The following is a 25,546-nucleotide window of genomic DNA, read 5'->3' on the forward strand; positions in this document are numbered from 1 at the left end:
TTGAGGTTACCAATTATCTGCAGCCACTCCAGGGAGATGACAAAATGTGTCTGTGTACAACTCTAGCCATATCCACGGTTCAGAAGAATGGGAGCCCCAACAGTTGACCTGGTCACACTAGTCCTCACTGCATTTTGTGGAAAAGTCAGCCCATAACGCACCGGATGCCCAGGCTGCTGGCGCAAGGCGCCTCTTAGTTCCCATCGTAAATAATTACCAAATAAAGAGACGGGCACTGGAAGCAGGAAATCAAGAACAGAGTTTTATTTCTCATGAGGAGAGCCTGTCATTTCAGACACTCCCATAGTGTCTTCAGGAGGTGCTCTAACAAGTTTCTCTGAGGCCTGGTCTTTTATACACTGGTTTAAGACATGTGAACGTTCTTTATTACAATAAAGACATTGTGAAGTATGAAGATGACATCCCCGGCACCCCCCCTCCCCCCAGTTCCGGCTCATTCCAACACGTGGCTACAGTAGAGGCCCTTACCCTCCATACAATAGGAGGGAACTGTCACGCAGCTGAGTGTTCTGCTGATTCCTTTGGAATGTGTGCGCCTGATCGAATCCCAGGGGGTGGGAAGGCCTACTGATTTCGTTTTCCTACTCCTTTCTTTCTAGTTTGTTTCATGCTAAAGTTTCTGTTAACAGGATACAGTGATCACTTCGTTATTATTGCATATGTCCTTTTCACTAGGGGTGCCCTCTGGTCGGGCCAGATGACCTACCTCTAGTAAATGGTCCGGGTGGAACTGGTTTATCAATCAGTGGGGAGTAGATAGGCATGACAGATTACAACGGGGGACAAAGGTCCGCATTACCTACCCTTCACTACTCGCAAAGACTAGACAGAGTATTTGTTTTCTATGTTATTTGCAAACAGAGAATACCTCCAAAAAGAACAAATTCCAAACAGTCAATGTTCGGACAACCAATCAATCAATGAGGAACGAAATAGGCACAACGGGTTACAATGGGGGCAAAAGCCTGCGTTACCTACCCTTCACTATCTGCAAAGGGAGAGAGAATATTCCTATTCTTCCCCGTTTGTAGGCAGAGAAGATCCTTAAGAGAACCAACTTCGAACAATTCAATGTTCGATCAAACAATCAATCAATGGGGAGAAAAATAGGTATGACGGATTACAATGGGGACAAAAGTCTGCATTACCTATCCTTCACTATTTGCAAAGAGAGAGAAACGTTCCTATTCGTCGCTGTTTGCAAACAGAGAATGTCTCCAAGAGAACCAATACTTCAAGTAGCACCCAAGGCTAAATGAACCAATCAATGAACAATACCAGTATCTAAATACCGTTTCCAATATCAATAATCAATCAATCAATCAGATGGATAAAGCCATCCTACCAATTAGACGTAAAGACGTCCTACTTAACCTTACCCGGACCGGACCGTGTGGACAGTTCTTCGCCTTCCTTTTTCCAGCGCCCGATCGTTCTCTTTCTCCATGTTTTTACCGCAGCATTCCTGTGGGATTCCAGTCAGGACAATAGGTCACTTGAGAGAGGTCTGTTCAGAATCGGTGAAGTTCATTCAATCGGCAGCCGGATGAGGGCCCTCTCAAGGCAGGTATACTCCAATCATTTAGATGTTCACCCCATCGTCTGGACCTCTCTTACCGGACCCTATGTCGCTGATGGACCCCGCGTTGGGACGCCAATTGTGGAAAAGTCAGCCCATAACGCACCGGATGCCCAGGCTGCTGGCGCAAGGCGCCTCTTAGTTCCCATCGTAAATAATTACCAAATAAAGAGACGGGCACTGGAAGCAGGAAATCAAGAACAGAGTTTTATTTCTCATGAGGAGAGCCTGTCATTTCAGACACTCCCATAGTGTCTTCAGGAGGTGCTCTAACAAGTTTCTCTGAGGCCTGGTCTTTTATACACTGGTTTAAGACATGTGAACGTTCTTTATTACAATAAAGACATTGTGACATCCCCGGCACCCCCCCCCCCCCCACCCCCCCAGTTCCGGCTCATTCCAACACGTGGCTACAGTAGAGGCCCTTACCCTCCATACAATAGGAGGGGGGCTGTCACGCAGCTGAGTGTTCTGCTGATTCCTTTGGAATGTGTGCGCCTGATCGAATCCCAGGGGGTGGGAAGGTCATGATCAATAGTAGCTCCTTTGAAGAGGGGCGAGTGCATACAGTAGTGGGCAATAAACTGTATCCTCGGGCAAAGGGATGACCAGCGGTCCGTGCAAACAATCGGGCTCAGAGGAGAGGGGGTCATCAAAGGAGAGATATTCATGAAAGGAAGGATCGTTGTGGACAATCGAGCGTAGAGGAAGGGTTTATCAAAAGAGGGGTATTCATGGAAGGAAAGGAGGTGTTGGTCAGGCGCGGGGTGTGATTCCCAGTGACAGCGTCATGCAGAAGGAGAAGGGTTCATGACTTGTGCATGTGAGAGTGGGGGCGGTCGGGGTGCATGGGGGAAGCTTGCAGGGTCAGGGAAGGGCGCTGATGATCAATCGCAAACAGAGAGACCATGGTACCTAAAATGGCTGTTGTATATATGTGTGCATGGGTCTATGCTGGCGGGATATGTTTTGCAATACCCATTCTGCTTACGACAAGAGGTACAGTGAACACAAATGAACGCCGCTTATGTGTATATACATTGCCAATTTCAACATTTTCAGCTATGGAATTTTAGAAATGGAATGTCCCTCCACCCCCAATCCTCTCCCAGATCTGACATTCCTATTGATCACACCGCATCTCCTCCTTCAGTTAAACAGGTTTTATTACATTGTAGAACAAAAGTGATGCAGCATTGATCTTTCAAGTTTAGATTGGGGGTACTTGCGGAGTAGTACAAGAGGGAAATGAATGCAGGTTAATTGCAGTTTTTATGTGTCCAAGAAGTTGTCTCAGGGTCACAGGAGTGTTGCATAACAGCATTTTGTCTTTAAGCGATTTTGCAATTTGCAGGACGTTTCTACTGTCTAGGGATCTGTATTGTTTCCTGCAGTGGCCTTCAACCCTGAGAGAGATCTGGTGTGATCATTGAATACTGGCATTCTCTGCTCAGGTTGCAATAACTATCGCCCTAGTTTCTGCATATTGCAGAAAATACATAATCCCTCTGGATTGGCATTGTAAAATGCCTCCTTTTGTACCAGTGCCCATGTGTATCTGGGCAAGTTCATGGTTTGATCTTTTGTAGAACATTTAATACATGTGTTCTTAGCTTTTTGATGCTTCCCTTCAAGATCATCGAACCCGATGTAGTTCTTTTCTCTTCCAAATCACCTTCAACCTTTTGAAACTGATATGATTTCTGTATCTGAGTTGTAGGGTTTTCAGAATGTGTTCTGACCATATGTTGACTTCACTCTTCATAGCGATCCGTTTGTCTTGGCCGGTCTGTAATTTTATAGTATGGATTGCCACAACACACGCAAGGGCCTTTATTTCAGTTGCAGAGATTGGACCCACCAGCTGCTTCAATGAAACATGTGGTTCGATTTTAGTCCCCCTGAAATGTGCACTCGGGTCAGGAGTGAGATCTTATCAGCGTCAGTGAGGAAGTTGTCAGCCTTTTGCTCCTCATTTCAAACCTGTTTGCCAGGCCATATTGTTTTACCTTCCATGGTTGAAGATTGCTGGTTTGGTTTGTTCAAAGGATAGGTGTTCAGTATGGTGATTTTAAATGTGGTTTTTTTTGTTTTTGCTTCGAAAAAACATTTGGTATCTTTAACTTGCTTTCCTCATCAGTTGTGTTGTAGTGTCATAGAATTGTCTGCCTCCCCAAGATTGCCCTAATGTTTGATAGGAGTAGTGTGCAGAAGTTATACATTCTTGTTTGCAGACAGGCAATGTGTGACGTGGTTAAGTGTTGAACTCTACAGGATAGATGCTGCAGTATTACTACTTTATGGACCCTTTTACACTGTCTTGCAACACAACACAGCTCTCCACTCTAGGTAGTCGCCAACTGTACATCCTCTCTTGTGGAAGAGTTGTCTGGATGGCTCCACCAGTACAGCCAAAGTTTGTTCATGCTCCTGTAGGAAAGAAGTTGGCACTATATGGCATCCTTCCACTGCATTCACAGCAGCTTTCATTGCATGTGCTCTGATACAGGTGAAAGATTGATGTGGGAGACCTGTATCGGCCCTTCCGAAACTCCTACTGAAAGTTGTACTTCATGGCCTGTCTAGACCTAGTGTTTTCTGTAATCGGGTTTCACGTGTGGGATTTTGGTTTGTCCTGTCCAACACTTAGTGACCGTTTATACTGTGAGTAGTAACTAGGGTGTGCCCTGGCACTCCTAATACCCACTGCTTGGAGAATCTAGCTGGCGCAATTCACTTCATTCTCCAAATCCACATTCGCCACTTACTCCTCCTCCTACTTGGGATGACGCAAGTCTTTTGTTGTTAATTATCTGCATGCCATGCACTTACACAATTGTCTTTTCTCTTTTCTCGCAGTTCTTCCGGTGTTGAAGGCCAATGACCCTGCTGGTAAGATGCCAGTGTTTTACTGGATTTGCTCTGTTGAACTTTTGCCACAAATCACTGCTCACTCACTAATGAGTTTGTTACAGGGACAGATTTGACATGAACTTGCCGCACTGTTGAGCTGCATTGACATTCTTGCTGTATAAATGTGGGTATATTAGCTGATGCAAAATATGATGGGTCGACTATTGGACACTGCTGCTAAGACGGACCCTGCCAAACACTTGAGCCCTCTCAAACACACGTGAAAGCCAGTCCGCCCGACGTCTGTTATCACTTCAAATTGTGTTCATGGACAAAGTCAACTATGTGAAGCAACCTTAGACCAGGACCTGCGTTTATTCTGAATCTTCTCGTTTGTAACGCAATACTTGATCGCTAAAACTGCCCCCCAGAACAATGTCCTGGCGCTGTACCAGAAGTTCAGCATGTCTGATTATTTGCTCATGCAAGTCTTGTGTTAGTCCCATTTCTTTTGTTTGTAGAATATCTTATTGATTTTCATAACCATAATCAAATATAATCCACTTGTTCCATATTCACAACGTAGTATGTGCAGGTACTTGTCTCTTATTATACAGTATATTATCGAACTTTGTCGCTCATGCATGAACATAAACACCCTTTGAGCTTTCAACATTCCCAACACAGCGTATAGCAGCATAACAAAACACCAATATGTTAGTTTGAGACACCCATCATGCACTGACATCCGAGGTTGACTCTGCCCGTGAGGGTTCACATATATTTCCTCTAAATGCGTTCCATTTGCCCTATATTCTAGACCACTTCTTGGGGCATCCGCTGTGCATGTATAGCACTCTTTCCGCCACCATTGCGCTGTCCATGTCGTTTCTCCATTGTCGATATGTGGGGGACAGCCCCATACCCCAGTTTTGGGCAATATTACATTTTGCAATTGTCAACCCCAGTGCCGCCCAGTCCTGCATCCTCCAGTTCAGATCCATAGGTTCCCAGATGTTCAGGAGGCACCGTTTTGGCTCTGATGGGACCTCCGCCTCCCCCACCCACAAAATTACACTCATAACTTTTTCCCAATAGGGTTCGATCTGTGGACAATGCCATACTATGTGAAAGAATGTGCCTGGTAGCTCACATTGTCGCATGCATAGGGGATCGGGTGCTCGGCCCATTTTATGCATCGTAACGTGCGTGTAATATATGCGATGGAGGATCTTTAGCTGTATTAGTGTGAGTTTGGAGGGGATCTCCACCTCACGTGGAGATGCTAATGCCTCCTGCCAGTCCGAGCCGTCCAGCTCCCCTACGTCAGCCTGCCAGTGGTCCTGTAGGGCCGCCGTGGGGTCCAGTTGGTTGTTTATAATTTTGCGATAAGTTTGGGACATTGCTTTTGTATTCATATGGTCAATAGTTAGTCCCATTTCTGATCACCGGCGTCCCACCTGTGATATTCACCAGCGGGGCTGTAAGCAGATGCTAATAGTATTTTCAGGGAACTGAAGGGTATGAATAAGAATAGTGTGGTACCAGTGTCTTTCTCGTCCTGGGTCTAAAGTGAACATAGTCCTTAATTCTGACCTTCCTGCTGGATCTGCCATCCTTCAAGCTTCCCAATGAAAGTACACTAGCCACAAAACCAGCCTTGTGAGACTATTGAGCTACCTGGCGAATCTGACTTGCAAAGTAGCTATGAAGACTGACCTGATGCATCCATGCATGTTAGTCCTCTGGGTGTTGAACCTGCCTAGTGACACAACTCTTTACCAATGAGCTGCTTCCTGCTTCCTCTTTCCTTCATGCACACGCATCGTAGTCTGACTGGTGCCTGCTGGTTGAGCAGCTAGCACCAGAGCCTTTTGAGGCCTCAAGTTGAATACTTTGCATATGTTAGAAGTACTGCGAGTACTGCCGACCTAATCGTCCCCAGGTTTTGGGTTGAGCAAACAAGTGGGTGGAGAGAAGGCCCAAAGAAACGATTGCTCAAGGTTTTGTAAATTGCAACCATAAGATGAAGACTGGTCTCTCCTTGTATGATTTTCACCATATGAGATGAAGTTGTTTTTCATTGAGTTAGCAGTATGAACTTCTATTGAAGGCACTCTTTAGAAAAGCAATACTTCTGACTGTATTGACCTTGGATTGATTAGTTTTGCAATATGTATATTATACCTGGGACTGACCTTAGCCTTGCTTTCCGTGGGCTAGGTCTTGACTGCTTGACGCAAGCTATCACCAGGAATTAAGTGAGCCACAGTGTTGCAATGCGACATGACACGAAAAAGAAAGTTGCTCATTAGTCTTAAACACGGACACCACCAACCACATCTCCCACTCATATCTCGCCTATTGTCAACATGACAGCCTTTCCATAAGGTCCTATCCAGGGGAAATGGGTAGGTTTTAGATTTTTAGATACTTTACAGCCGAGAGCAGCTCCAAAACCCTATTTGACATTGCAGAGGAAAAGTGCTGCACCCCAGACACTCTAAAAGCAGCCATTCTGTACCTTTTGGAAACCAGCATTTGTAATGCAATAGTTATTGCATTTATGAGAGTTTGGCATTGTAAATGACAATGCCTTTTATTTATGTATTGTTTTTAAAACAGATAGCTTAAACTCTCGCAAATGAGAGACGTATTGCGTTGCAAAAGCGTTCGGCACACGTGCTTTAACATTTTTTAAAGCGTGACTTACCTGCAACAGCTATTTGTGAATAATGGTGCTCAGAGGCTGTAATTAAAGCCTACCGAGTAGCCGCACATGTAACGGGGGTGTCGCCATAGGAGGTTACAAAATGAGACAAGGCGGTACTAGGGAGGGACTACTAAGCCTATTGGCCAAAGTACAGCCACAGTTTACAGTGGACAATGACACAAGGAAATGAAAAATATGGGCGGAGTGTGGGCAGAGCTTCAGCTCTCTACGTGAATAAAGCATGCCTCGCAGAGCCGCAAAAGTGCCGCACAGACTCGACCTAAAAATATTGGGCTCCACGGCAAGATCTATAATTCCCAAAAGCAGAACTGAAGTCAGATTCAGTTATAGTAATAGGGACACGATTGTACTCCGGAAACGACATCTCTGCCAGACCGACAGAGAAAACTACTGCATCCTACTGGCGGGAAAGTATGTAGTATGGCAGCTACACATTTAACAAAGTCATCGCGAAGGCTCTCCTCTGGAGGCATCAGAGGGAAAAGTGTGAGGGCATGCAAAGCTTTATCAATCATCTACTGAAGCATCGACAGCAAGATCTTTCGGAAATGCTCCAACCAGATTAAGAGTATGACCGTTTATTCAGCCGAAATGGCAGCTTAAGTGTACTGTCATGGGCTGACTATCCACAGATCTTTCTAGCTCTGACTTACCACCTTGTAGTCTGGGGCACAACAAAACAATTAAGAGCCTCCTATTTTCAGGGCCTGCCTGTTTGGAAAACACACGGAGAAAGAGATGCTAAAGGTTTAGAACAGGAAGGAAACTTAGTTGGCCTTCAAGAAAGGAAAATGTTCTTCAGAAAATAATTCAAGGCAGCAGAAAAGGATTATCACCAATGCAGGGTGAAGTTCCTTCCCTGGCAATTTCAACCCTCCACAGAAGCTCCTCCAGACACCGATATTACTGCTAAAGAAATTTGTCCAAATCCTCATCCACTTCTTCCAGAGGAACGCATTCAATGACAGTCTTATATCTCGGGTAAACGTCACCTCTCCCTTTCACGTACCACCCCCCATTTTCCCAATCTTGTGGGGGTCGGAGACTGGTATCCATCTCTTTCTCTCTCAAAGTGGACTTCAATTTCAAGAGACTAATGGGTACTACATTGTGTAGCTGTTGGATACTTTCTATGCTTCAAGGCCATTCGAGCACTGGTTCCTCCAAACTCGAGGCATCCGATACCCATCCTTATTAAAGAGACGTCGATCATAGTAAAGAAACCTGTGATCTTGTAAGTTCTGTTGCTTCAGGCAGGCTAAGGAGTTTACTCCCAGTTATTTCATGGTTCGGAAAGAAGGGCCCAAAGTTTGGAATACATAATAATAATAGACCTAGGATCCGCAAACCAGTTTATTGAGAGAGAAATTCCAAGTGCCCGCCTTGCATTAGGCCTGTCCGCATCTGCAAAACCAGCAATAGATGTGTGCAGTAGATATGCAAGATCTATATTTTCACATCCCAGTAACAAAGCCCTACAGATTGTACCTGTAGCCTTTCATGCAATTCAGTCTACAGGGTTTTTTTGTGCCATCTTATCGCTCTGCATGATTGTTTTCTGAATTTCTAAAATAGGTCAAGATTTGTAGTAAGTGTTTTCTGTGTCCTCCTTTGCATCACATACCAGGCTTGGATTACAGATGTTTCAGTTCCAGCATTAGCGTGCCCACGGCAATATGCACTATGTTCACATACAGACTCTCAAGTGAGATGGTGTCTCGGATGTGAGGTTAATCTAGTTCAATTCTGGTTCTTGAACTAGAATGAGCTGATGTACATAATATTCTTGTAAGATTTTTTTTTAACATGAATTGATGCGTTGTCTCTCCCGAGGGACTAGCTGGGATGGACTGTAAATCTTTGTTTGTGTACTACTTAAGCCTGGGGTAAGCACCTTTCTGAAAGCTCTTAGTTCCTTAGAAAGTTTAACTGAAGCAGAGGAAATCTGGGATTTAGCCAGGATCACAGTGCTTTATATAAGTGGGGAGCCTGATATTAACTTTAATATCCTGTGATGTGGTTTTCTTCAACCCCCGACCCTCAAGGTAGGGATTTCAGTTTCCTCCCAAATTACTGTTGTCTCACCTTATTAAGGTCACTTAATACAAAAAAAACTGATTTCTAGGATATCGTGTCTTTCTAGTCATCACAATCGGTTTCTTTCAGGAGTTGAGCCGTTTGGGTGTAATGATACTGGGTGTGTGCATTTTGTCATTCAGCATGCTGTTTCTAAGCAAGTGTTTACTACCGAAAACGTTTTCTACAGCATGCCCAAAATACTGATACATTCACAAAATGGCTTTTACGTTGACTGGCAAGTCATCTTGCCCAGCAACCCGTAACTAAACAGGCTGCCAAGTATCCTTGCCAAATAACTGGTCGCTGTGCCATCTCCGGGCAAGCGGTGCATTCTCGTACACAGATGCTTTCTTTATTGGAGGAAGGCAGTGACTATTTACCTGGGATAATTCCAAGGTCATTTCTGCCAATTGCCCAGTCACATGGGTTGTAAGAAGGTCTTCAGGTGGTTTTCATAGCTCTCCATCTCGGATTACCAAGGTAGTCAGGCTCTCACTAAAGGTGTATGTTTTTTTTGTATTTTAAGCAGTTTACCATGTCATGTCTTTGTTAGTATTACCAAGACTCTTCTAATCTGTATGTGCTACAATCTGCTAGTATATAATAAGAGGGATTTATCTTATTTACTTGCTATGCATGTACTGATTTAGTGATCTGAAGTGGAGGAAGCCACTAACATTTGATGCAAGTTATTTGGCCGGTCTGTGGTCTGCAGTTGCTTTTTCCTACAATATGTTTAATCCACAGGGAGGGGTGTGAAAGAACTTGTCTGGTTTCTCCAGCTATGGAAATTTAACAAGGTGCCCCCTCAAAAAGGGGAGCAGTACAGCATCCGGATCTACAATTGACCGGAGTAAGTATAATATCTCTGCTAGACATGGTTAGAAGACCCGACAACTTCATGCCACACTTGATTAATGCAGATGAAATGCAAGCTGTCACTCTACTTGTATTGTTTTCATAAGCTTTCCTTTGAACTATAATATCCAGAGCAGGCACTTTTTGCATATAAATGCCTTACTGTGCAGTGTAACTTATTATTTCTATTCTTTTCCAGATAAAAACAGCCCATTCTATTATGGTAAGTCTGTGTTCACAGTAGAACTATCACACAGCGAAGTTTTTTATTTGTGGGTTCCTCCAAGAGCATTGAAAGAGGGTGGCTGGCGTTCGGAGGTTTGAGGTGTTTAGCAATGTGGGATTCTTTTGAGAGCGTGAACGTAAGAGCATGTTAGAGAGAGCTGGTCTTCAACCACTGAATCCTTCTAGTGGACCATCTGTTAAAGTGGGAAGGTTTGGTCAGTGCTTTTCCCATAGTTGTGTTTCCTCGGACGTTGTCTGTTCTTTGCAAGTTAGAATAATGCGTAGTGCTGGGTTCTGTATGTGGCTGTGCTTTTGAAAGCAAGCCTTGTAAGAATCTCAAGCATACTTTTTTGTAATGACTTGCGTTAGGATGTTTACCTCTGTACCTGTCTGAAATTCTCAATCTAGAACCTCAGTAACTTGAAACACTCGCGTGTGAGTATGCCTGGTTTGCAATCCTCGTATTGATTAACACATTGTCTGCCGCTTTTGTCTCTAACATGCACCTTTTACCCTTTCAGATTACGAGTCGCTGAGAATTGGCGGGTTGGTTGCTGCTGCCATCCTCTGTGTTATGGGAATTGTAGTCGTTCTGAGTAAGTTATTGCTTTTGTTTTCGTAGTGGAGTAAGAAAGGGGCAGTTGGAGAGTACTCTTGACCTCTGAACCCAAAGGAAGTCTCAGTGATCCTTGCAAGGTAGTTGGGAATAAATGTATAAGAGTTGGCAAGAAGCATGTACCAAATGTTTTCTAAATATATTATTATTCTTTTATGCAACAGTGGAATGAATAAGTTACAGCTAGTTTACAAGCTGGAGAAGAAGCTAAACCTTACTGTCAAACCAGGCAGTCATTTATCATTTTGTATGTTGGAGCTGTATGTCAAGTTTATGTGGTATGGTTCAACATGCATTTAACTGTACCGCAAATCATGCTGAGAAGGCCTATAAATACTTTAAAAACGTAATATTTTTATGGTTTGACTACTGTCATACCTGTGCATGTTTGAACATTTTGACTTGGAAAAGGAATGTATAGAAGCCCACAATGACTGGATAGGTGGCAGAATTTCAGCATGGCCCTACCCTTGACTCTACTGTATTAGAATTTAAATACTTCATTTTTGAGAATATAACATCCTCTAATACAAGTGAGGGAAGGAATACTGCTGCTGGTAAAAAGTCCAATAACCTATTGTTTACTGGACCAGAGTCTTTGTCTTCATCTCTATCTAGGGGACACATCGAAGAGTTTAAGAACCATAGCTGCAAAATATTTTCCAGAACTTTTTCTGTGGTTAGTTCACAGCCTCGGTTTGATTCCAGATGTTATTGCATTTTCTGATTTTGTTTTCTAGGGAAGTTATTGCCATAAGTTGGATTTAACCACCAATCAATAGCTTGATCTCTCAGGGTCCTGAGGAAATTCGGGTCTGTTTTTTTATTTGCTTAATCCTTGATGCTCGCCCCTTTTCACAGACCGGTTTGGGGTTAAGATGCAATTAATTTGTGAGGCAGTTACGGTGTTAAAAGGTTCATTTAGCCCAAATTGATGCTTATGTGCCAAGTGTGCAAAGATGATGATGAGGAGTTATTGACCAACATAAAGCAATTTGAGGTAAAGAACTACTTAACTAGAATCCATAGGAAGTTAAGAAAGTGTAAGAATATTGTATGGGACATTTTTATTCAGAGATTCAATGCAATCTTTGAATAGGGACCAGTTGAAATACTCCAAAGGCTCCCTCGATGGTCTCCATCAGCTAGACTGGGATCAAGCTATCATAAGATTTTTTGAGGTAGCTGGTCTGTGCATGGTCTGAAATGGTTTCCATAGCATCATAGGGTTGAAAGCAGCCCTCTGACGAAGGCCAGAAAGTATGAGGATCCATGCCTTCTAATTCGAATTGGGAGAAACTGGTCCAGTTGTTTATACAGAAAGTGAAAGGATAATTCTCCGGAATTTAATGTTTCATAGCATAGATTCACATGCTTGAGCCATTCCACTTGTCCATCTGGGAACCCTCTGTAATCACATTGCAAAAGTTACTGACTACATACAACCACTACACCACATTGTACAACCGGAATCAGTCAGGCAGTAGGATTCAGAGTTCTTCCTTTTAACCGCATGCGCGCTAGCGGTTTTCCCGCTGCGTTTTTAAAAACACCGTGTAGGAGCGTCGTCGCTCATGACGAGCTGAGCTCGTCATGAGCGCAGAAGGGGTTAACAGAGGCCCCCCAAATACTTGATTTTCTATTACACATTTGATTAAACCCCTGTAACTGGGTCTCCCGTTCACCTTTCAATATATTTGTTTACAACCAAAGCTTTAATTCATACCGTTTTAGATCTGCTGTCTAGCTGGAGGGCAATGTTCTGCCATATTGTCTGTTCCAGTTTTTCCTTAGGGTGTTTAGAGGAAAATAAATTAATGGACAGAGAGAGGAATTATCTCTGTTCTTGAGAGAAAGACCTCAAAAGTCTAATTCCAAGACTTCCAATCCAACTCAAAGACTCTCTGACCCTGCTGTTGAAGCAGACTACTGGTCCGACACTGCCATTGTTGAAAGACGTCCAGGAGGAAGCTTAACTTCCCAAGACGTGTACCTACAAAATAAAAAGGTTAATGCAGTTTGCCCTTAAGTGCCACTGTATAATCATTAACTTCACAACAAGTCCATCTGGTCCTACACCATTGCCGAGTGTGCCATCAACTGCAATTCTTCAAAATAATGAAATTGCAGCAATCATCCTTATCCTTGTAGATAATAATTATAAAGCAATTCATTAAATGACTTTTTTCAAGCTTTCCCTCTGAGGAGCTTCCCTCCTGTACCATTGAAACGAATGTGTTGAGTACACATATGCTGCCTCCTGCTGAATCTATCCATAGAGCACATCTGAAATTCATCTAATCAAAGATGCACTTTTGTCCACTTGTACCACTGCAAATATTCTAAAAGTTGCATTTGTTCACTATTAAGAAGTAATGCCTTCATTTTACCAAAGACAAAGTAATCTTGCATGCCAATCCAAACGGATGTTCGTTTATTGAACCCGTCATGCTGCGATATTTCTTCCCTAACCAGTCCATTTATTGAATATCCACCGTTGTATCAGTTTCCACAGGAACACTGAAGGCTTTAGAACTTCTGACCAGCTAGGATCCCTCGTCTCTGCTGAAGAGGCGGGCTTTTAGCAAAAAGAGGAATTTCACCTTGGCTGTCTTTCTGCATTATGTTTCCGCTCCAGGGCAGAATGATGATGCATTATCCCAGAAGCATGGGGACAGCAGATACTCTCTATGCGAGAGGGCCTTAAACAATGTTTGTTGAGCAGGTCATGAATTTATTTATTTATTTATAAAGTTTTATATAGCGCAAACTTGATCCCGAAGGATATCAGAGCGCTTTACAATTCTTAACAGTTGAATCGCATTGTAACAGTTAGGAACATAATTCAAAACAAAAAGTGAGACAACAAATCACCGAGGGCGCATGCATCAGGTGTCTAGGTAAACTGGCACACATTCACCAAGCACTACTGTCTGGATTTGAATGGAAGCAGTCAACTCTGCTGCCTGACAAGCAATTGCACACAACCTGTTACAACAATATGAACCTGTTTCCCAGTTTATTCAATGGTATGCTTGTTGTTGTAATTCAGCAATGTGAATCTATGCAAGATCCAGTGCTGGTGACAAAATTAGGTCTCCAGTATTAGCAGTTTTCATAGTTTCACACGTCCCTTCTAACTTATATCTTATATACTGGTCACGGTTGTGCTTTGAAATCCGAATTATGGGGGCTTCTCGGGTAGTAGAGCTTAGCACTTCCACATCCTTGGCTGAAGTTTGGGTTGTTTTAAATGAGGTGGATGTGCTTCTAACCAAAGACTGTTGGGCCTGAGCCAATTTTGATACCATTTAGTTCCTTTTCGGGGGCTTCCAGGCTAACAACGGGAATTGATTCAAACATTTGACGCTATGAAAGAATCCAATGCTGGAGAACTAGAGTTTCAGGTCAGGTAGGTAATTTTTTAAATTAATTGAATCTTTGTGTTGGGCAAGAACTTTTGATTTTACCAATTTTTTTTTTTTGGGTGTGTATGTATTTCACCCATTAGAGTATACAGCATTGGGCCAGTCACTTGTGTGTAGATGTGCCCCTTATGAAAGGGCAGAATACGGTCACAAATCACTTCAGTACCTGGATCTACTATGACATTGTTTTTTGAGGTCAAACTATATATATATATATATATATATATATATATATATATATATATATATATATATATATATATATATATATATATATAAATTATACACACACACACCTGGCAGCTCCCCAACTATGTTTTGCAACATAGTAAGCATTGACAAAGCCAAAAGGCTGGTAGCCAACGATGGACCTGTTGGACTTAACAGTGCTTGTTTTACGTTGTTGGTGCAGAAACTGGATACTAAAGGAGCCACTTGTTTGGTTAATGTGTTTTATAGCTGCCATACACAGGGGTCAGCGTTTGACAGGGACAGGCAGGTTAACCGTTGTCACTGTGGTTCTTTTTGCATGTTTTATTACGTTATCCGTATGTGTACTTGTTTTAATTAACTTAATACACAATAGAAATGACTTCAGCTAAAGTGTAGCACTAAGTTATGATAGTGCTCCCCTAGAGGGCAAAGCAGGATGTGCAATTCAGGAGTGGGGTATAAGCTGTGCCTAAAGGGCCACCAGACTCGTGGCAGATGCCCCACAGTCGTGGCAGGACCTCTCTACTGCAGTTACCCCGACTGGGAACCAAAACCGGCCCCGGCAAAGTGCTCGGCCGGCCCCCCTGGGGGGAGGTTTGGGGTGCGGCAGAGCTCTTTGCTGGGGCCCAGTTTTCAGCCGATTTTGTTACAGGGCCGGTTTTGCAGCTATGCTGCATGAAAGGCCCTGTAACAAAAATGGCCCAAAGGGGCCCAAAACCGGCCCCCACCCTTGCGGCGCACCGGGGGATTGCCCGGTGCCCGCAATGGCGAGTCCGGCCCTGTTGCGGGGCCCCCGCCACAACCGCAGGGTTTCCACCACTAGTACGAAGGCCCTTTGTGAATTAGGCCTGTAGAGTTTTCTAGGAACTTGCATGCGCCACGTGTGAGCCTACAGTGCCTTGACAATGGCCAGTGCCATAAGCGATGCCAGGTTGTGCGTGATCACCACAATGGGGAGGAAGGCCTTGGAATGACTTCCCTTGGTGCTGAGAGATGGTGCTAAAGTCTTCTGGTTACCCAGTCACTCTTCTGGCTCCTTCACCTTAGATATGTTTCATAGAAAATGTTTTTTCTATTATTTTGATGGTCATGTGATTTTAATATTTTTTTCTGGAAGGGATAAGGAGGTGGTCTTGGAAGCTTGTGCTGAATTTTAATTTAGGTGTTGGCTGAATATGGTTGTGCCCTGGTGTTGTGTTGCACCACCATCCTATGCTAACAGATTAACCTTTGCTTCTGTCTAGGTGGGAAGTGCCGCTGCAAATTTAACAAGAACCAGTAAGTAACCTTTTGATTAAAACTAGCTGCTTGAGAAGAGGGGTGATGGGGGGGGTGAGTTTACTCTCCTGAAAGCGTTTGCATCTGCCTTTGAACCCACTTGTCCTTCCTTTAGAGCATACAATGCTATAACAAGCATTTACAATGCAATGGTTTCACCTTTAGAAAGGTTAGAGCTATTGGCATTGCTCACACACAGAGCCCCACACACAAATACACACACACAGAGCCAGACACACACACACACACAGAGCCAGACACACACAGAGCCAGACACACACACACAGAGCCAGACACGCACACACACGCACACACAGAGCCAGACGCCCACACACACAGAGCCAGACGCCCACACACACAGAGCCAGACGCCCACACACACAGAGCCAGACGCCCACACACAGAGCCAGACGCCCACACACACAGAGCCAGACGCCCACACACACAGAGCCAGACGCCCACACACACAGAGCCAGACGCCCACACACACCGAGCCAGACGCCCACACACACCGAGCCAGACGCCCACACACACCGAGCCAGACGCCCACACACACCGAGCCAGACGCCCACACACACCGAGCCAGACGCCCACACACACCGAGCCAGACGCCCACACACACCGAGCCAGACGCCCACACACACCGAGCCAGACGCCCACACACACCGAGCCAGACGCCCACACACACCGAGCCAGACGCCCACACACACCGAGCCAGACGCCCACACACACCGAGCCAGACGCCCACACACACCGAGCCAGACGCCCACACACACAGGGCCAGACGCCCACACACACAGGGCCAGACGCCCACACACACAGGGCCAGACGCCCACACACACAGGGCCAGACGCCCACACACACAGGGCCAGACGCCCACACACACAGGGCCAGACGCCCACACACACAGGGCCAGACGCCCACACACACAGGGCCAGACGCCCACACACACAGGGCCAGACGCCCACACACACAGGGCCAGACGCCCACACACACAGGGCCAGACACGCCCACACACACAGGGCCAGACACGCCCACACACACAGGGCCAGACACGCCCACACACACAGGGCCAGACACGCCCACACAGAGCCAGACACGCCCACACAGAGCCAGACACGCCCACACAGAGCCAGACACGCCCACACAGAGCCAGACACGCCCACACAGAGCCAGACACGCCCACACAGAGCCAGACACGCCCACACAGAGCCAGACACGCCCACACAGAGCCAGACACGCCCACACAGAGCCAGACACGCCCACACAGAGCCAGACATGCCCACACAGAGCCAGACACCCACACACACAGAGCCCCAGAGCATAATTCAAAGAGCCGCACGTGGGGTCAGTTATGTCATAGCGTACTTAGTAACATAGTATGGTTCATCCATCACATTAAGAGACAGTGTGTTATACAGTCTACATAGTAAGGATACACAGGTGGGGAGGACAAGTTAAAAACGGGAGGGGGCCAAACATGGCTGGTTAACAACACACAAATGAAGCGTACTGTCGTTAGGCCTGACTTACCCAGAGCAAAAGGTGCGCTTACTCCTGTCGTCTCCCCGGCGTAGGACACCTCAAGGTGGTTCTCGTAGGGAAAGGGAGAGAGAAAGACATGGAGATGCACCTACAAACAAAAGTAGTGGGGGAGGAGGAGTGGCCCACTTGTTAAGGGACCCTGTGAGGTCAGGGGAAGGAAAAAGCAAGGAGGTGCCAAGCCCAAAGGGGTCACCTGCGTGTGGCTCAATCACTCGCCACAGTATCCAAAGGGCGTGGTTCCTTACACCAAGTAAGGGTAGTCCAAAAAAAATACCGACATCGAGACCAGCACACCGGAGCCGAATCAGGCCAATGCCCGTCAGGTGACAGGATACGTCCCAAACCGTGCTCCGCCGCGCAGGCAGTAGATGGTGGCATCATGGCAGAGTCCCCCTCGAGCAGTAATTAAGCACGCCAAGGACACTTGGAAAGAGACAAGCCCACACGCTCTGCTAGTCCGTAGGCAGTGTAGGCTCCGCTTCGGTAACCCCTAGACTCAGGGAGCAGTCCAGGGTAATACTGCTGCCACCCAGTATCGTGAAAGCACTCACCTGTTCTAATTAGAACTAGCGCCGGCAACCTACCCCTGCGCTATGTCCGGGTAGACGGGGCAATCCCTGGTACGTGGCACCGCAGTTTAAATGTGAGATGGAGATTGCGCCAAATCCCAGGGGACAACGTGCATCCTGAATACGTCATGGACAACGGGGAGTGAAGCGTACACAGGGAAAAAGGTTCAACATTCGGGCGGCCATACTGGAATGTCGGAAAGAAAGATCAGATTACACTGTAAAGGATGGATGGCATCTTTGTGTGCTCTCCTCCAAAGAATACCATTGTCTGCTCTTAGTTTTAACCTTCAAGAGGTACATGGGAAGGGCACCTACATATAGCCTTCACCAGACTGTATCTCAGCAGTTTGAGAGGAGAATTAAAATAAAATCATGCAAGAGCAGCCTATTTTACCTAAGTTAATATGCTACTTGTTCCTCTTAAATCGCCCTGCAATACAAATTTACAGGGAGATTCCAAGCACCCCTGAAGAAAAAAAAGATACTCCAGGAAGGGTAATTTCAGTTATTTACAAGGTTATTCCTTAGATAAGTAGAGGAGGGCCTTGAAATAAAATCAATGGCGTCCCTGAATCCTTTCAGAGACAGTTGGAATCCCAACAGTAGGTCTGGCGAGCCTGGCGACTGCTCCGCCTTTAAAAGGAGTGCCCTTAATGGTGATGTTAGATGGTAAAATCATGTTCAATAAATTAGTTATGAAATACAAAAGAAACGTGCACTGCAGGGGAAGCGGGCAAGAGTTGTCAAAGCGCTGCCAAGTAAAAGTCAGTGGGAATGAGTAGGGCGGCCCGAGAGGGAACACAGTATGAACTGATTTTGGGGCTGATGGAGGTTGGAGCCGGGGGTACCGGGCCAGCGAGTCAGGGGTGTGGCTGCATGGAGATGACACTGGGGAATGGTGAAGAGATGTATACATTTTGGTGGCCAGGATTGCATGCGAGTCAGTGGATTCCTTTAAGTGAGTGAATGAATGGTAAGGAGTCGAAGGCGGGCTGTCACGGTTCAGGCAGGCGAGAGATGTGCAGTGCCCTTGACACTCAACAGGGAACGTCAGGCATTCGGTGGGGTCTGCCCGACGAACCGGAAATTAGGTGAACACCGGACCGTGGCATAAAAGATTTTACAATCATGAAGAACTGCATGTGATAACAGATGGAATCACAAAGAGGTGTGATTTTATCTGTACAGTGTTAACAAGTCATGGTTAAGGAGAGGGAGGGATCATGCCCCCACGGGCTATGGAAAGGGGGTGGCACGTGAGGATCTGGCATTTAGGTGAGGACGCCGAGTAGATCCCCTAAAACCCGGCAGCGCAAGGGCGCGGCCAGGCTGGCGGGACATGAGGTCTCTGCCCTTCCTGTCTACGCTTCCGTTGCCTCCCTTGCTACTGCAGAGCCCTGAGCTCTAATGGGGCTTAGAGGGAGGAAGGAAGCATGGTTTTACCTCGTAACCTCTGTGGGTGGCATCAGAACTGCACAAGGAGCCACGTTAAAGGTGGCGATGGGTTGCAGGATACCAGCCTCCGTGGTAGGTGGTGTCCAGTCCATTAGGGTGGGTGTTACGGTAACGGTTACCATTCATTGCTGCAAGCACAAAGTGAACGGCTTTTGCCGCTCCCCAAGCTTCAGCAGCATAATTGCGATTACGTGCCACAAACATATGTCCTGCATTACCGCCACTTAATATCGCAAGGCCCTCCCACAAACCAGAAAGCGTCCGTTAAAAAAACACCTCAAATACCCTCCCGTTTCGCCAATCGTTAATCTCAGAGTCACCCGACTTTAGACCAGGAGCCTTCCCCGTGCTCTGGACGACTCTCGCCCGCGACCGGTGACGGATGGCTCGGATATTAGGCAGATGGAGTGGGTAACCCTTAAACTCGACCTCAGCACAGTTTAGAGAGTGCGCCAGAGGCGAGGCCTAGTGGGTAGGATTTCACCTCAGAACGATTACCGAGATTGGAGCAAGGTGCCGGGTCGCAATCAGGCGCGTACCCGGGCAGGGTCAGAAGGCGAAACGTTCTTCCGTCCTGTCCCGAAAAGACCACAAACAGCGACACCGGAGGGAGAACACACCGCATCCGGGACAACCTCAGTACTTACAATGGACACAGAGAAAGGACCACCAGCCGCGGTTCGAAGACACAAACGAAGGACTCAGGACGGCGCTACAGCAAACCATAGAGACAGAAGAAAGACACATTAAAACAGATGCATTGCTAGATTAGCTGGAAAAAACCTAATAAGCGATCTGGCCACATTAACTTTCTAGACAAATGAAATAAAAGTAGCAAAAACGTACACACGGACAGCGGGAGGGGGGCGGGAATGGACAGCGCATCTGACCCTAGCTCCAGAAACAAATCACTTTCAGTGAGAGGGGAGGGACCGGGCACACGGGGAGGGGGGCGGAACGGACACACTGGGAGGGGGAGGAGGGGGCGGGAAGGCAAGATTTAAAAACAAGCACTCACCTGGACTTCCTCCGGCGGCCGTGGTCGGCATGGAGTGACAACAACAGACCCAGAAGAAGAAAAAAACGAAACTCCGCCCACCGCCCAATGACGATGCAAAAAGGGTGGAGAGCGGAACGCCCATGGAAAAAATCTCGGGAACGCCCCCGAATCTGGTCCGTGAATGACGGACAGATCTCTGTTCCAATGGCTAGCCTCCATTTATGGAGCTAGCCAATGGAACAGAGGGCGGATTCAAGTGTCCCTTACTGAAAACTACAGATTTCTCTGGAGGCGGAGCTAAAGCTCCGTGCTCCAGGCGAAACCTAAAAAGCGTGGTAAAATGAGTAGCTATTCGCACAAGAAATGTAACATGGGCAGTGAACTGAAGGCCTTGTAGCTGTTTAGAGCACCGCTAAGGGTGTGGTTGTTGGTATGGAGTACAGTGCTGTGATTGGTTAATCGGCAAATGGTTCAGAACTGGGGCCTAGAAATGCTAATTCATGAACCAAGTTTATTGCATTCCGTATAAAATAACAAATAAAGATGGTCTGAGGCTACATGTATCTGGTAAATATGACTTGAGACTAAGTGAAGAACTGTTCTACGGGATGATGGGTGGGTGGATGAATGGATGGGCCTGCCATGGTGGTGTAGCAGTCTTAATTTGAGAACCCAACCACGTTTGTTCTGACATGTTCTAACTGGTCATTATTTGCCTTTTGATGGGTGTCCTCCTCCAGCGTGCCACAGACTTAATTGTTAAGGGTTGTGATGCCATTATGTATCCTAACCCTTTCATGATTTCCTGCATCCTTGCTGGGCTCCGCTTCAGCCAGTCCAAACCCACTGCAAGAAGACTGTTATGGAGTTCTAAACGGCTTGTGGGATCAGAATTCTGCATTTTTCATAGCGCAAAGAGTGTCTTCTTGGTGTATGATGCACTTTACTGAGGGATCTAGTAGAGGTAGAAAGTTAATCATTCAAGCTCTGAGAGGGTGTTGCTCACACAGGCTATACAGTCTTTTTTTTCATTGATGTCAAGGTTGCCTTTCAATGGATAGCCCTGAAATGGTCCAGCTCTGTGCGGTGGTTCCTCCCATCTTTATTGAACACAGATTACGCATCAATTTATTGGTCTAATGTCTGTGGTGGTCAGGAGATGCCATCCCTCCCTCTTAAATTCATTCATATCATAGCATCCTCCGCATCTTTGGTAGAAGAAGCCGGAGACATTGCTCAAGCTAGACCCAGACCTCGCTGGCACAGCGGTGCGGTAGATGGTGCCACTAAACATCATGGATGAACAGCCTTAAGTACTAAGCAGGGTGTCCCTATGTATAGTAAGGACACACTAAGGTAGCAAAGTTCGAATTTGCATCAACTGACCTTTATTCAGTATTAATTTAAGAGTATTTAACTTTTAGTACTTTATTGGTGAAACGACCCAAGCCTGGAGCTCCATCACCAGCCAGGGAGTGGTATGGAATCCCCACACATCAGGTCCTCGTAGATGACCGCTTTCCTAGGCTTGGTAGTAACAAACCTCTTTGTTATTCAACTGAGAATCAAGTAGGGGAATGAGGGTATTGTGCCTGTGATGACTGACCTCTTAAACTTGTAGGCGCTTCTTGCTGTACTCTGTTTGGTTTAAGTGATTGGTTGGGGTTTGTCCCTTGCTGTTGCCAGCTTAGTGTCATAGGATTAAGTGTCACGTCAAGATACTAACAAGAACTCTTCTCTTTTGAAACGTGCATGTTGAGGGAGGTTTCCCACGGTCACACCGCAACTTTCATCTTTGCAGGGAGCACACAAAGGCTTTGTTTTTGCAGCCTGTGGACTAACTGGTTGTGCAGCTTATCCGTGAGTAGATGCCACAAAGCTAAACAATACAACTCATTGTAACTGATGCTGCTTTTGTTTTCTAGGAGGCGCAGAAGTGAGGTCCAGCAGGGACAGCAGCTGATCACTCCAGGTATGTCCGTGCAGTCAGTTGTCTTGAGCGAAGGCTGGCGTGCTTGCCTTTCTGTGGTTTGGGCCCTCTGCTGCCCAGAAGAATAATGGCGTGAGTGGTTGAGCCCCAGTGCTATGTGCTTGGTAGACCTGGAGGTGTGTGGTGGGCATCTGTTGGTAAAATGCCCCATGTATAGGAGAGAAAAAAGCCCGACAATGACCTTCTTAGTTGACGTGTGATATGTTTCCTCAATTCCAGGTATATGGAGGAGGGCCCCTTTTCTCGGAAAGTGTGAATAGTTCCTACTTTGACAATTGGCTTATCAGAATTTACAAAGAAACGGGGGAAGGCTCCATCTACCCCACTAGAGCCCAGGCTACCAAGATACACAACAAAGGAAAAGGGGCTCTAGCGGGACTAATCTAAACTCTTTACCATCAACAGTAACACCCCAATTATTATTGGCTATATTATTACCATTTTTTTTTTTAGATATTTGTAAACTGATATCTTCTGCTGTACACCTCTCTCAAATGCAATATAGTAGCACAGATACAACCAAACACTTTTTTGTGTGAAATGGAGTCTCAAAATCAGAACTAGACGTGTATACACAATCCTTGCATAAACAGAACTTCTACAGGGGACGGCCATTACAAAATTTATAAAAGGTCACGTGAAACGGCAGGGCACATTCCTGCCATTTTGGAATAGGGGTACTTGTACTTCATACAATCAGGAAATCCTCTAGGATAAAACTCACAAGCCTAGGTCCGATATTGGATACCAAGGTTTAAACACGCCTGCCCAATGATGTAAACCCCTCACTGAGCAAAAATCCAGAGTTGGAGTAACACTTAGCAAAACGACCATACAAACATAAAGTGGTACAGAGCAAAAGTAACTGAACGCCACCAATCTAAAAATAGAAAACGGACACAAATTATGGTAAATGTCCTGTGTATGGCAAACCAGTGTATAGTGTGTTGGTGTTTGCTCTGGGTATGTCTTCAGTGAAGAACATGACTGATTGCAGATTCTGTTTCATATTACCATCCTTGCTAGGTTGACTTAGCTCCTTTGGGGTGAGTTTTGAGTTCTGTTTGGCAGACTATTACCTCCATATCCTATCAGAAGAGAGCTTATACTTAGAGCTCTTAGATGATAACAGACTACCATTGTTAGACTGATCAGGTTCCTTTTCTTGGCTCCTTCGAACACTGAAGAGTCGTGGTTGCTTTGGAATGTAACCTTCTATTTAAGATCACATGTACCAGTACAGGTTTGAGGGCTTTCTGATACATATAATCTCAGCTCATCACATTAAAAATACTTCCACCTAATGCTCCAGCTATATCAAGTTAAGATACTCCTTTACCATAGCAGTACTGGAAACGATCTGTTCGATGATTTTAGACCAAAGGCATTCCTTGTGCTTCGGTGCATGTTGGATTCTGTCATTATAAGGGCACCAATGTTGCATGCCCTTTTGATAGATGGGGTGGCGCTTGCTGTGTTTTACACAAGCAGACCTTGAATTTATGCTCTACTCAATGAATCCCTTGTTTCAGGGATCAATTGTAATTTCGAGCTGGAGCACTATGCAGAGGATCCAACGCATAAGTTCAACACTGCAAGAACATGCAGGTGGCGTCTCCAAATAACAATGAACACTGTCATGTTCAGCATTTGCATTATTCTTGGGGACACTTTAGTCATTAAACCACTGAAGTGCAAGGAAAGCTGTCCTCCAAAATTCTGCAGAATGTTAGTCTGAGTTCACATCCGGTTCATGTACTTTTGCGATGTCCTACTGATTCTTACATACCGTGGCATGCAGGGTAAATAAAGTGTCTGCTCCCAACACTAGCATAGGGCTGGAATGTTAATTCATCGTGCTCACAGAATTCTACTCTTTCTGTTGCAGGAAGCGCCTCCAACTGCTAGGAATCCCCAGTGGAGAAGAATGTTTATTGACCACATTAACGTTATGGAACGCTGCCGCGTTATAGATATGTTTGTTTTCTACCTTGGACGCCGTCTCTGAGGGGGATGTTTCTGCATAGTCCTATCACTGTCCTTTCTTGACATTTTGTGTTTTTAACTTGGAAATTAAAATAAAGTGTTTTTTCCAATACATTGGCACTTGTTTCTTTGTATCGTTGTAGGTTGGGATTTGAGGGAGGGAGGTGGCTTGAGGCCAATCTTTGAAATCCAGCAAATGTTAGACCAGTGTGGAATACACACCACTTTCATGACCTCCGATGGAGCAGGCCACAAGAAAGCAAACACATCTACCAGCCAGCCAGTCAGTGTGTGGAAGGGACAGTGGACCTTGTAAAGCCTCTTCCAAGAGACGAGTGGAACCCAGTAGCAATTGGTAGTCCTTGTGAGAAATGTATAATTTGTTCCTGAACTCTAGAAGTCAGATACTCCTTTAAGCTCACTGACTTGCCAAACATCTCATTCATGCAATTGATTTTTAGGAGATTAGTGAGTGAAAAGACAGATCTGAATGAGTGAACCGACAAGGCCTTATCCTGAAGGCTGGTATTGGGGTACACATTAACTTTATTTAACTTTTCCTACATGACCACCAAAATGAACTTGGCAGTAGGAGCAATTTATACAGGTATCACATTTTCATAAGGCTCAGTGCAAAGAACATAGCAGTCTCATGTTGCGGAAAACAGAGTGCATTCATTTTGTGGCCGAGGCAGTACGGCTCTGGATTCACATCTGCCAGGTTTGGGATCAACAGTCTGAGTTACATAACTACACCCAGAGGGCATGGGCTGTCTGTCATACTTTCCTACTGACCTCCATTGAATCAAACTTGCAACTTGTATTTGCATCCGGATCCTATTACATTACACCTCGCATAAACCTCTAATTATGGTTTCCTAAGTAGGAGGGACAACATTAATTGGAAAGTTAGCAGTGGTTGCCATATCTGTGGGTCTGCTGATTGATGAAAGAGTGGAATAGTAAACCTCAAGCTGTTCGTAGCAATATGTCAGATCCGAGAGCCGGATTTTGGTGGTGGTGGTGGGGGGCGTGGGGGGTGTTCCACACACTCATACCACCCTTATTTTTGCAAACGGCAAGGATATAGAAGTAAAGCATCTAACACCTAGTGA

At 45.6% G+C, this 25,546-nt stretch overlaps 1 protein-coding gene across 1 annotated transcript in view; it reads left to right on the top strand.

Moving 5' to 3' along the window:
- Positions 1 to 24,543, top strand: part of FXYD3 (FXYD domain containing ion transport regulator 3) — a 68,668-nt gene extending 44,125 nt beyond the window's left edge. The window contains exons 3-8 of the mRNA XM_078655379.1: positions 4,460 to 4,492; positions 10,324 to 10,347; positions 10,871 to 10,945; positions 15,851 to 15,884; positions 22,381 to 22,427; positions 24,334 to 24,543. Coding sequence (XP_078511505.1) covers positions 4,460 to 4,492; positions 10,324 to 10,347; positions 10,871 to 10,945; positions 15,851 to 15,884; positions 22,381 to 22,427; positions 24,334 to 24,353 — 233 coding nt within the window. The 3' untranslated portion in view covers positions 24,354 to 24,543. The remainder of the gene's footprint in view (positions 1 to 4,459; positions 4,493 to 10,323; positions 10,348 to 10,870; positions 10,946 to 15,850; positions 15,885 to 22,380; positions 22,428 to 24,333) is intronic.
- Positions 24,544 to 25,546: the final 1,003 nt, after the last annotated feature.

Source organism: Lissotriton helveticus, chromosome 7 (genome assembly GCF_964261635.1).
Source record: "Lissotriton helveticus chromosome 7, aLisHel1.1, whole genome shotgun sequence".
Lineage (NCBI taxonomy): Eukaryota > Metazoa > Chordata > Amphibia > Caudata > Salamandridae > Lissotriton > Lissotriton helveticus.